Source organism: Acinonyx jubatus, chromosome B4 (genome assembly GCF_027475565.1).
Source record: "Acinonyx jubatus isolate Ajub_Pintada_27869175 chromosome B4, VMU_Ajub_asm_v1.0, whole genome shotgun sequence".
NCBI lineage: Eukaryota > Metazoa > Chordata > Mammalia > Carnivora > Felidae > Acinonyx > Acinonyx jubatus.
The window spans coordinates 44,340,493-44,354,382 of NC_069387.1; the positions used below are offsets into that span (position 1 = coordinate 44,340,493).

Consider the following 13,890-nt stretch of genomic DNA (forward strand, 5'->3'; position numbering starts at 1 on the left):
AGAGGGAGACACAGAATCTGAAACAGGCTCCAGGCTCTGAGCTGTCAGCACAGAGCCCGACGCGGGGCTTGAACTCACAGACTGCGAGATCATGACCTGAGCTGAAGTCAGCCGCTTAACCGACTGAGCCACCCAGGCGTCCCTCTCGTGTCTATCTTTTATCTCCTTTACTACTTTGTTAGGTCTATGTGCTCCTACGCGCACTAAAATTTCTCTTCACTTCTAGGTTGGTTTTTCTTTCTTTCAATTTTTGGTTTTATTTCTATCAGCTTCTGTGTCATGTCTTCCCATTGTTTAGAACACCTCTTCTTTGAGTGTTTCATTTATGGTTCAGGGTGTTTTTCACTTGTTTCACTCTCTTGAATTCATCTTAGCATGTGTATCAATTTCCCCCTGTTTCATGGTTGTTACTTTTCTAGTGTATATTCATGTACTGAAAATGCTGAAAAGGTTGGTTTTCCCTTTGTGTGTGTGTGTGTACCTGCTTTTTTTTTCTGCAGTAGTTTTATATGTATGTAGATATTTTATTTTTGCTGTTATGATTACTGTTGTGGTGGTTCTTGGAATTTTAAGGCTATCCCTGCACCAACTACTAGCAAGGCAAATTTTTTTTTTTTTGACAGTTGAAGGGCTAAGGTTGAAGCTGGGTGGTCTTTAGTTATTTCTCAGCTCTGGGATCTTCTTTTTTAAATAATTTATTTTTAATGTTTATTATTGAGAGAGAGAAACAGTGTGTGAAAGGGGGAGGGACAGAGAGAGAGAGAGAGATGCAGAATCTGAAGCAGGCTCCAGGCTCTGAGCTGTCGGCACAGAGCCCGATGAAGGGCTCGAACCAACGAACAGTGACATCATGACCTGAGCTGAAGTCAGATGCTTTACTGACTGAGCCACCCAGCCCCACCCCCGGGATCTTCTTGAGTTACTACAGTTTGGACATTTTCATTATATGTCATTATTCTATGAACAGACTTCCTCTTACTTTCCAGTTTTACTTTGTTTCTCTTACCTGTCTTGCTTGATCTTGGCTTGTGCCTCAAAGAGATGCTGCTTCAGTTTTCTGTTGTGTCTTGCTGTCTCCCTGAGAGGCGCTGCCTTCCTGATGGTGACCTCATGCCCCAAGCATTTTGCATGCCTCTTCATTGCTACTCTTCTGTAGCCAAGTGCAGTGTGCACACAGTCTAACTCATCTTTTTCTCAGGGTGTGGACCTTATGGACGGCATCTGGCTTTTGTCACTTCTAGGGTCCTTCTAAAGCCTCTGCTTCTCTGGGGGTGCCTGGGTGGTTCAGTCGGTTAAGCATCCAACTCGGCTGAGGTCACGATCTCCCAGTTTGTGATTCAAGCCCCACGTCAGGCTCTGGGCTGACAGCAGCTTGGAGCCTGGAGCCTGCTTCAGGTTCTAGGTCACCCTTTCTCTCTGTGTCCCTCCCCCGCTCATGTTCTGTCTCTGTCTGTCTCTCAAAAATGAATAAATGTTAAAAACATTTTTTTTTAACCTCTGCTTCTCTGAATAGATCACCTGGAGTTCTGAAAAACAGAATAACAATCTAATATACATAATTGTCCATTTGAAAAATATGAAAAAGCAGGGGTGCTGGGGTGGCTCAGTTAAGCATCTGACGACTCTTGATTTGAGCTCAGATCATGATCTCACGGTTCGTGAGACTGAGCCCCATATCGGGCTCTGTGCTAACAGCATGGGATCCCCTCTCTCCCTCTCTCTCTCTCTGCCCCTACCTCACTGCCATGCTCTCTCTCTCTAAAATAAAAAAAGTGGTTAAAATGGCATACTTTTTGTTGTATATATTTTACCATAATAAAAAGACATTTTAAATAAAAACAAAACTTTTAAAACTTGAAACTGCAGACCAGAAAAATAAGCAACATAGGAAAGACTAGAAATAGATAAGACAAGCTAAGCTTCTTCTTTTACTTGGGATGAAGATAAAGATATTTTTAAACCAGCACATGAAACTGTGGTATCAATAGAATATAGGAAAGGAGGGGAAGAAAATTAGAAGAAGCATGCAAAATTAAAAAAAAAAAAAAGAAATGAGAAGATAGAAAATTCATATAACCGCATTATGGTAAGTGTAAAAATGTCCACTCAATGATCATAATTTTGAAATTCTAATATTAAACAAAGGATCAAAAATCAGATATTTGTTTTCTGCAGGAGACAATAAAAGAAAAATATAGAAATGTTGCAAATATACAGATGGAACACACAGTAATTAAACAGGAAGCAAAGTAACAAAATTAGCGATTTTTTAACATGGACAAAAGAAAATTTAAAGAAAAAACCTACATGAATGGACAAACAGCGTTTTTAATATAAGTAAACAAAATAATAATGAAAGTACTGGAAATGCTCGGGTGGCTCACTTGGCTAAGTGTCTGACTCTTGACTTCAGAACAGGTCATGACCTCACATCATGAGATCAAGACCCGCACTGGGCTCTGTGCTGAGTGTGGAGCCTGATTAAGATTCTCTCTCCCTCTCCCTCTGCCCCTTCCCCCCACCCCGACTCTCTCAATAAATAAATAAATAAGTGTAACGGCCACAAATGCAATTAAAATTATTAATATTGCTTCAAGTTAAATGCAGCTACATGGGGCGCCTGGGTGGCTCAGTCGGTTGAGCATCTGACTTCAGCTCAGGTCATGATCTCATGGTCCCTGAGTTTGAGCCCCGCGTCGGGCTCTGTGCTGACAGCTCAAAGCCTGGAGCCTGTTTCAGATTCTGTGTCTCCCTCTCTCTGACCCTCCCCTGTTCATGCTCTGTCTCCCTCTGTCTCAAAAATAAATAAACATTAAAAAAAATTTTTTTTAAGAAAAAGTTAAATGCAGCTACAAATGACTCATCAATCAATCAATCACTCAATCATCATGAATGAATGTATATCGTCAATTTCAAATTAACACATAATAAACATGGGTGTAAAGAAGCAGTATCATTAATATGGTTCATCTCAGCCATGTAAGTTTGACTGTAGCACCATCAAACTCCTTTCAAGAAAACATGGAACATTCACCAAAGTAGGTCATATATTAGGCCAAATAAATCTTTCTTTTCTTTTTTTTAATTTTTTAACGTTTATTTATTTTTGAGAAGAGAGAGACAGAGCATGAGCGGGGGAGGAGGGAGAAAGAGGGAGACACGGAATCTGAAACAGGCTCCAGACTCTGAGCTGTCAACACAGAGCCCAACACGGGGCTCGAACCCACAGACCGCGAGATCATGCCCTGAGCCGAAGTCGGACGTTTAACTGACTGAGCCACCCAGGTGCCCCAAATAAATCTTATTCCTAGGCCAAGCATCATACAAATATGTTGCCTGACCCAACTTCAATAAAATAAAATATCAACACAGAAGCTACCTTTACAAGTCTCATATAGCTAGAGAATCATTCTGTTAACTCTTGAATTAAAAGGAAATTACAAGGAATATTTTGAAGCTCTCTGAGCTGATTGACAGTATAAAAACTATTTGTCAACATTGCAGAATGTATCTAAATCAATATTTATGCAGAAAATATATAGCTTTGAATGCATTTACTAAAAAAAAAAAAAATAGAAAGAAGCTAGAAAAGAACAACCAACTTTTGCTTTCAAGGGTACAGAAAACCAGATGTCTGGAGAAATCCCTCCAGTCCAGAATACATTAAAAGATGGGAAAACAAGTTCATAATTACATTAAGTGCATGGCTCAGCTGCCAGGAAAATTTTTAAAAAATATTCTCAGATGCCAAAAATGGTGGGAAATTGAAAATTTTGAGGGGAAAAAGAAGGGCTGAAAGTAGTGGGGGGAGGGACATTTTCAACCTCCTTTATACCGGAACATACATTTTAAAGGACCATGCGCATGGTGGGTAGGGTACCTACCTTGGGCCTCTCCACCATTAGAAGTCAGATTGAATGCAATCAATAAAGCAAGACCCCTGAAAGGCAATCCCTTAAAAGCAAATGAGAAAACTCTGGATGCCTAACAAAAGGTTAAAATTAGGGGTATTTACTTCTCGACCGCACTGAATTGAAGGGAGAATGTAATAGATCTGTTATTCTGAGAATTTCCGAGAATAAACTCGCCCACAAGCATATTTGTGACCAGAATTTGTACCACCAGTGCAGCCTAGAAAATCATGAACTGAAAATGCAATTTAAAGAAGTACAGGACAGGTGGTATCCCCCCGCAGCCTCACAAGCAAAGTCACATCCTTTCTGGCAGAGGGCACTGTAAAGACACTTTACCACTGGGAGTTCTTTAAACAATTCCCACAGGTACAGTTCTAATGAAACCAAGTTCCAAGCAGAATCACAAAACATACGACGACCCGGAGTCAGAATCAATCCGGTACATGACAGCAACAAGGAGAGAAACAGATTCATAAATACGGAGGACCAGCTGATGGTTGCTAAGGGAGAGGGCAACATGGGTGAAGGGGATTAGGAGGTACAAACTCCCAGTTATAAGATAAATGAGTCACTGGCAGATAAAGCACAGCGTATGGAATATAGTCTGTAATGTGGTTTTATGTTTTTGGTGGTCAGCATTTTATATTGTATGCAATTGTTGAACCACACCCCAAACTAATTTAATATTATATGTCAATCATACTGCAGTTAAAATTTGTTTAACTTTTTAAAAAAGTTTTTATTTACTTATTTATGTTGAGAGAGAGAGAGCATGAGCAGAGGAAGAGCAGAGAGAGAATCCCAAGCAGGCTCTACACTGTCAGTGCCGAGCCCGATGTAGGGCTCTGTCCTACAGCCCATGACATCATGACCCGAGCCAAAACCAAGAGTAGGTCACTTCACTGACTGAGTCACCCTGGAACCCCTAAAACTTTTTAATTAATGAAAGTAAAAAAAAAAAAAAGAGTACAAACAATTAACTAAATTATCAGACCTGCCAAGGCAGTAAACATTTAAAGTTGGTACTTACAGTTTATGAAAACTCTGGAGAATGCTGTTTTTATCATTCCTCAAAGAAAGTTAACCAAACAGATTTTTTTTTATTTTTGTTTTTACATTTATTTATCTTTGAGAGACAGAGAGAGCACACGTGGGGAGGAGCAGAGGGAGAAGGAGACAGAATCCAAAGCAGACTCCAGGCTCTGAGCTGTCAACACAGAGCCCAATGTGGGGCTCGAACTCAAAGACCATGAGATCACGACCTGAGCCGAAGTCGGACGCTCAACCGACTGAGCCACCCAGGCACCCCCCAAACAGATTTTATATTCATGTATCCTGTTTTTTCTTTTGTTATATTTCCCTGATTACATCAATTATTGCATAAATTACAGAAAATTTCGAAATTTACAAAATGCTAAAAGAAGAAAACAAAAATCATCTATAATCCTGCTGTTTGTGGATAAAAGACTTATCCATCTAGTTTACATATAAATGTAATCAAAACAAATTTTTAAGCAAGTACCTATGTATCTATACCTGTCTATTTTGAAATTTGTCTTGAAATCCACACAGAAACATGTTAACACTAGTTAGGTAAGTGTTACAAATATGCACAGTCTTAATTTCTCCTTTGTTCTCTGTGTTTTTGAATTTTAGGTGCAGCGAAACAGTTTGATTTTATAATCAGACAAAAAAATGGATGAAAGGAACATACGCCAATAAAAACAAATCAAATGTTTTTCAAAATAGCAGTGGAAGAAATCGTAAATGTAAACAAAGGGATTTGAGTTCATATACATTACAAACTGATTTCCACAAACACCACAAATTAAGGTATTTACTGAACAGCAAATTAAGAAAAAAGATCATAACATATATGGCATAATGTTAATATATAAATTGTCAACTTGGTGAGAAACATTACAAGGCGTGAAAAAAAAAAAAAAACAGAAGGAAAACAAATGAACAATTCTCCCGAATTATATGCCGTTGGTTAATAATTCTGTACAAGTGCTTAACTTCGTTAGTGATCAAATATATGCAAATTACAAAGATGTTTTGTGGTCAAAGTAATAACTTGAAAAATAATAATCTTGAATGATTTTGAGATTAAAATAGGGTGGGTCATGTTTCTCGCTATCAAAATATTAGCTTACTGTTTCTGCGGGGCAACTTAGCAACTGCAAGGAATTTATCAAGTTCTTCCATATTGGAATTTTAAAAAATGTTCTATTTATTGATTTTGAGAGAGCGAGAAGCAAGCAGGGGAGGGGCAGAGAGAGAGAGAGGGAGAGAGAGAATCCCAAGCAGGCTACTGCCTATCAGCCCAGAGCCCACACAGGGCTCGAATGCACGACCCATGAGATCATGACCTGAGCTGGAATCAGAGAGTTGGACACTTAGCCAACTGAGCCACCCAGGTGCCCTGATATTGGAATTTTTCTTTAAAAAATGATTTCAAATACTGTGCTCTCTATATACTAGTCATGCTGGACTTTCATTTCCTGCAATGCCCTCTACTCCTTCTTGCTTTGACACCTATGCACCCACCCCAAATCTCTCCTGTTCTGCCCACCTCACTCTTAGGCATTATTCAGATCTAAAACAAAACAAAACAAAACAAAAACATTTCAAGCTCAATGACACCTTCTCTACACGCAGGACCAAATCAGGTCATTTGCTTAGCACCCTTCAGTTTTTTTTCTCTCCCAACACCATAAATAGAATTGTTTATTATTTGCTATTTATTTGCTTTTCTACCAGAATATCTTACTCATTACATTGGCCTCTTGTTCAGTACTATAGCCTCGGCACCTAGCAGAGTTAGTGTTCAAAAACTATTAAATGAATTAAGCCCTTATATTTAGATATCTTCTAGGCCCCAGGCCATCGAATAGGGTCCATGGACTTTTACAAGTTGCCAAAATAGGTTACTCAGGTCGCATTCTGGGTTGGATACAAATATTCACTTTAAAAATCAGCATTTTAGGGACACCCGGGTGGCTCAGTCAGTTGAGCGTCCGACTTCGGCTCAGGTCATGATCTCGTGGTTCCTGAGTTCAAGCCCCGCGTCGGGCTCTGTGCTGACAGCTCGGAGCCGGGAGCCTGCTTTGGATTCTGTGTCTCCCTCTCCCTCTCTCCCCTCTCCTGCTTACACTCCTGTCTCTCTCTTTCTCTCAAAAATAAATAAAACGCTAAAAAAAAAAAAAAAAAAATTGAAAACCAGCATTGTAAATGCCTGTGAGCGCGGGTTTGTGTGTATGAATGTAAATATGTGTAAGACCCTAGAGCAGAGCGTCTCACACTTCACACTGATTCTATGCTGCTTCAGTCTTGTGTCCCTCAACACAACTCAGTGACCCTGGTGAGTCCTTTGGATCTGCACTTCTGGCAGAATCTTTGCTCAGCTCAACTCTAGTTGGTTCATGATTTTGCTTCATCTCAAATGAGTGGGTTTGAAGAATATAAAGACTCGTTTGATCAGTGCTCTGATCCCCTGTCCCCCATGTAGACTGTTTCCTGAGCTATTTCCTACAGAACACCTGCTGCTGTCACTACTGCTGCTCCATCAAACACATGCCAGTTTAAAAAAAAAAAAAAAGAAAAAAAAAAGAACATTAAGATCTAAACAGTGAAAATAAAAGTGATCTTTTAAAAACTTTAAAATGCACACTCAAAAGCTGCATCTCGGTCTCTGTCTCTCACATCCACATCCTAAACAGCGAGATCGATTACAATTTCTTCGTCTCGCCTTCTTTTTTCTACGGGTCTTCTGGGTGAAAGGCTGTTAGTGCTTCACGGAAGTCAAGTCAAGCACCGTGAAAACTCTAGTTTTAGGTGCTTAGTCTCACCAGTGAAACCCTTACAGTGAATAGTCTCCAAGCTGTTTCTCCTCTGAGAGGTGTGTGGAAAGGCGTGAGTGCACGGAAACTGACCGAGCCACTGAATTTTCATGGTGAAGAGTGAAATTTCCTACAATGTAGTCAAAATAATTATGGGAGAGTTTAGTGACGCTCAATAACACAGGTACAACCGATGAGAGTATGTCGTGCAAGTGGAACAGAACTGCAGGGGCTTCCTCTTCACTAGAATATTCTCCTAGAACACCCATTTCTCCCCACGCGAGTCTGTGCGGCTGGGAGCAGTCGCCCTGTCTTAACAGCACTTGACCTGCTGCAATGCTCTCAGAGAGGCTTGCTTTAGCTTGCTGTTTCCGAGAATGAGGATAAATGAGTGACCCCAGGGGTACAAGACTGTGGTCGTCATACCAAAAATAAACAGCAATTTTTTTTCTCGCATTGTGAAGCATGCTATTTCTATGGCCAGGCCTATAAAATGCAAGATAAAGAGGATGATAAAAGATATCAAAACTTTCATGGCTTTCATATGCGCTTCTGTACTGGGGTCTTGGAATCCAGTGACATTCAATTGCATCCGCCTGCTGTGTCTCCAAAGGGAAATGATTAACAGGAAACATGTAATCAGGAATAGCGTGAAGAGGAGAAGGACTCCTACGTTGACCAAAATCTGCTTAGTAAAGAACTCACTCTTCGGCATGTTGAGCTGCCAGGTTGTGTTTCCATTCCCCACTTTACTGTCACTAAGAATCTTCACAATTTGAGGGAATGTAAAGAGCCATGAAATAAACAAGGATCCCATCAGAAGGGGAAGAACCCAATTGATTCTACCCTTCAACCAGAGAAACATGTGGTGGGAAAAATTTGCTATCTTCAGGAAATAGAAGGTGCTGAGGCTGGTGGCAAACCAGATGTTTGATTGATTGATAATTATCCATAAGTAGCTAATATAATCAATTAGGTGACCAGAAGAGTACATATCTGGAGAGAATATCTTTATAAATCCATCTGCAATTACTATCAATATCAGACAAATTCTGGAAGTAGCTAAGCCGGTGAGGATGAAGCCAAACATAAAAAACTTTTTGTTCTTCACACAGTCCATACAGTTTACAAGTCCAATAAATCCATTCCCTAAAACCCCCAGTACTGATTCACTAACTGCTATAAAAATGAGAAGGCCTTCCACTATGCTTAGCATATCTGCCGATTCCCGGTATAGCTTCTGTTACATCTGTTTTAGATTACCTGCTGCAGAATGAGACAAACGCTGGCTGCTTGATGGAAGAATTATGCTCTTCTCTTTCATTACACGAAGACTTGAAAGTGCCCCAATAATGCCTTGTGATGGAATCTGAAACGTCTTCATGGAGACCCCCTCAGGGACATCTATAAAACTTAGCCAGCCTGGAGAATGTGTGTCCAAACTGAAGGCTTACCTACAATTTGTTAAGATGCAAATGAAAGTTTCTGTGTTGGGGATTTCACTTGTCCTCCCGGGACTATTTTGCATTTGTTAGCCTGAGTTGTGGAGTAGGAGCGCCCAACGTATATCCACGGGAAACAACACATGACCGAAACAAAACTTGGACTTCATCTTTTTCTATATCAACTATAACATCATTTATGTTGTGCTTATGACAGTTTAGATGTACATAAAGGAAAAAAGTAGTTGATAGAGGCGACAAATGAATTTAGCCAGTATAGACACTTACTCTGAATAATGAAAGGCATACAGAAACATATCTTCAGCATTTTCCTGATAATTTAGGTAAGGTATATTTCAAGTTTCAATATAAAGAGGACAATAGGTTATAACTCAACTGTATAGAAACACTAAACACTTGTTACTTTGTGTTAAAGTAGGTATTAAAAACGATTAAAACATTAATGTAATACACTTGAATAATAATTTAATAATTTTGCTGCTCTACTAAAAACTTAAGCTCAACTCTGGGTATGCTAAATTTCACAAATATTATCTTACAAAATTGTTGCTGGGTTTTTCATCTCATAAGTTATTCCATCTATGAATGCAGAAGATTATGTTGACTGCTTTTGATTTCAAAGGCTTTTATTAATAATCTTTTCATCGAGGTTGTTCCACTTTGATGGCATCCATTCATTCATTTAGTCAATGAGTATTTTACTGAGTGTCTAAATATATTATGCTCTCTCCTGGACACTGAAGAAATAAAATGGTACACAGGACCTCAAAGCTTGTGTGATTCATAGAGTTTATATTCTGATGGAGGAAGCAGGAAACAATTACTTAAATCAATATATTGATCCAAACTTTTACTTTTAAAAGTAACACTTGACATTTTTTTGTGACGTTAATATGTTCCCAGCGCTGTGCTAAGCACTTTATGGTCATTTTCTTGTTTCAATTTCACAAAACAGGCCTTTAACGTTTATTTATTTTTGGGACAGAGAGAGACAGAGCATGAACGGGGGAGGAGCAGAGAGAGAGGGAGACACAGAATCGGAAACAGGCTCCAGGCTCTGAGCCATCCGCCCAGAGCCCGACGCGGGGCTCGAACTCCTGGACCGCAAGATTGTGACCTGGCTGAAGTCAGACGCTTAACCGACTGCGCCACCCAGGCGCCCCTAAAACAGGCCTTTAAAACAGGCTCTACTATTATCTTCATTTTAAAAATGAATAAACGAAGCTTTAGAGATGAGAACTCCCAGTCATCTCGGCACAAACTCTGTGCAGAAAATTTCACAATGAGCTCACAATAAAATACCATCAAGCACAGGAACAGACTATGCATGAGTTAGGAAAGCAAAACCAACACGAACAAGCAGCAAACTTAGGCTTTACATGGACTGCACATATTGGAATTGACAGATAAGATATCTGCAGATGTAACAGCTATGTATGGAAAGGTTTAAAAAAAATAAAGGGTGCAAAGGCAATTTCAGAGAAGAACAAAAATAAGATACTGTCAGAAAGAAATGGGAAACATTTGGGGACAAATCTTTTAGAAATAAAAAATAAATGATATTTGGGGCACCTGGGCGGTCAGTCAGTTAAGTGTCGGACTTAGGCTCAGGTCATGAACTCACGGTTTCGTGGGTTCGAGCCCTGCGTAGTTGCTCTGTGCTGACAGCTCAGAACCTGGAGCCTGCTTTGGATTCTGTGTCTCCCTCTTCTCTCTGCCCCCCTCCCCCCACTTGCTCTCTGCCTCTCTCTTTCTCTCAAAAATGAATAAATGTTTAAAAAAATTCAGTAAAATAAATTCTATTCCATGGAAATGTGCTAAACACTCCAAATAAAAGACTAACATTAACAGCCAGGATTGTTAAAACCATTTGTTTATTTATTTATTTTTAGGGAGGGGGAGAGAGAGAACACAAGAGACCAGGGGAGAGAGAGAATCCCAAGCAGGCTCCATGCTGTCAGCCCAGAGCTGGACAGGGGGCTGAATCTCATGGACGATGGGATCATGACCTGAGCCGAAATCAAGAGTCAGACGCTTAACGGACTGAGCCACCAGGCGCTCCACTGTTATGGTTTTCTAGAAGGTACAGACCTTGCACATATTTTAAAGTTAGGTACGTCTATCTTTCCCCTTAGAATTTCAAGCTCTTCCTCTGTGATTCAAAATGCCTTCTTGAGATTAAACGTACAGCTTTATTTTCTTTTAGTCCTTTTATAGTGTTTATTGAATAAATTTTTTAAAAATTAGGGTGTTAAGCTCACACCCCCTCTTCCCCCCCAACCACCACCAAATAGTTTCTGTACTTACTAAGGTTCTTGGTTGCATAATCAGAAACTAACTTAATTTAAATGGAAAAATAATCTTTTAGAAGCTTATGCGTAACTCACAGAAATGAGAAATAGACTGGAAAATCAACCTGAGGCAATAACCAAGAAAGGGAATATACAGGTAACCTGCAGCCACGAGAAGTCGTTGTAGGTCGTCGCCTTCCCCACTGTCATGGGACACTCATGCCGTGACTGTAGGTTCACCACCTTCTCACCAGGAGCTTTCGTGGTGCAATATGAAACTGGCCCCTGTATGCAGAAGTCAGGGAGAGGCCCAAGAAAGAGGCAGGCCAGTCCATGTTGACAAGGGGCAGTTTTAATAATAGCAAAGGGAACTTACCTACAAAGCTTGCATTGGGCAGCAGCAAGACAAATGAATCCCTGTACCCACTCTCCAAATCTGAAGAGTTTATAAAGAGGCCCTAATGGGGCTCATACTCCATGCATCTGTTTTCACCATCACATCACCATCTCAAGACTATGTCCCAGAGCAGCCTCTGGGAATGGAAAAGCCAAGTGGAACCCACATTCCAAGTATAGGAGAGAGAGTGAGGAAGCCTCCAAGTGTCTGGGTTCAGCTCATGGGTCAATTGGTGTCATATCTTTTCTCCATTACCTTCCCCAACACTCTACTCCTCCTGACCAGTTCTTACAATCTTATACACCCAACTTTTTTCTCTTTTTTAATTTGAGAGAGAGAGAGGACAGGCGGGAGAGAGAGGCAGAGGGAGAGAGAAACTTAAGCAGGCTCCATGCTTAGCCTGGAGCCCCACCCTGGGCTCAATCCCCCAACCCCAGATCATGACCTAAGCCAAAATCAAGAGTCGAACACTCAACCAACTGAGACACCCATTGTCCCAACATCTGCCTCTTTTGCAACGGGCCCTGAGTGGTCAGCAAGGGGCTATATTAGCAAGGACGTGGTTCTTATGGAAGCCCTCTGGCTGCCTTGGAGGCTGTGAGAGAAAACACAGGTTAGGACAATAATTTTTCTTCAAATGTTTATTTAAATTCTAGTTAGTTAGCATACAGAGTAATATTGTTTTCAGGAGTAGAATTCAGTAATACATCTTTCCTGCATACAGAGTTGACATTCTCATGTCCTTTTCTTATCTTAGCTTGTCTTTCAACTTCTAGACGTGAGTTTCAGCCTTCAGCCAGGCATCAGTGGCCAGCTAGAACTGCCCATCATGGAGGCCAGACCACTGGTCAGACCACAGTGCTCCCTTCCTTGCCACAGTGAGTAATGTACTGTGCACTGTTCCACCAACAAGTGCATTTTCTGGCATCCCTTTGCTCATGAGGTGGTCCATATGTATCTGATATACGGGCCACCTCTCCCCACCTAGAGGTTGATGGCCAATTCGAGATCTCCCCATAGAATGCCTCTTTTCCAAGGCCCATTTCTTTAGTCTCCTGCCTGGCTCACCAATTGTAGGCTCACAACCCTCTTAGAAGCTGTCCTGGAAACTGGCTCCTGTATGCAGAGGAGAGGGAGAAACCAAAGAAAGAGGCAGGCCACTCTCCATGTTGGTAGGTGGCATTTTAATAACGGCAAAGGGAATTTAAATACGAGGCTTGTCTTGAGCAGTAGTAAGACAAATGGATCCCCACACCCACCCTCTAAATCTTAGAAGTTTATAAAGAGGCACTAATCGGGCTTGGTCACATACACCATGCAGGTGTCTCACTCTGTTTTCAACATCACATTACTATCTCAAGGCCATGTCCTGGGGCAGCCTCTGGGAGCAGAAAAGCAAGTGGAACCCATATTCCAAGGACAAGGGAAAGGGTGAGGAGCCTCCAAATACCCAGGTTCAACTTTTGGGTCAATTGGCAGTCACATCTCTTTTTTTGTTTTTAATGTTTATGTATTTATGTATTTATTCACTTATTCATTTATTTATTTTTGAGAGAGAAAGAGCAGTCACATCTTTTTTGATCACATTTCCCAAGCCATCACCCCTGCCATCGTTAAATTCACTGCCATGAAAAAAAGAACACTTGACTCATTTGCAGTCACTCAAGAGAATCTCTAACAGACCCGCATCTTTGGATCACTTCTGCAAGGTTCAAAGGAAGCTATCATCTAAAGGGAGCTCTTAGAGGTCAGAAAAATCAGCTGCCTTGACTCAGATCCAATCCTGTATAAATCATTTTCATTGTATGACGGATTGTTGCCGCATCCACCTTGTGGTATGGCGGAACTGAGAATGTTCATTTCATGATGGGTAGCTCTGGTCTCATAGTCACTGGGTATCCCTTGGTTAGGTGTACAATCTGTACTAGGGTTTAGTAACACAGCATGAGTAGTTCTCTCTGCAGAAAGCAAGGCCTTATCCCA

General features: G+C 40.7%; 1 protein-coding gene across 1 annotated transcript; it reads right to left on the reverse strand.

Moving 5' to 3' along the window:
• Window positions 1–6,878: 6,878 nt before the first annotated feature.
• TAS2R10 (taste 2 receptor member 10) lies at window positions 6,879–9,031 on the reverse strand. Its single transcript, XM_015061808.3, has one exon. The coding sequence runs from the start codon at window positions 8,970–8,972 to the stop codon at window positions 8,070–8,072; it is 903 nt and encodes a 300-aa protein (XP_014917294.3). The 5' UTR covers window positions 8,973–9,031; the 3' UTR covers window positions 6,879–8,069.
• Between the last annotated feature and the right edge of the window lie 4,859 nt (window positions 9,032–13,890).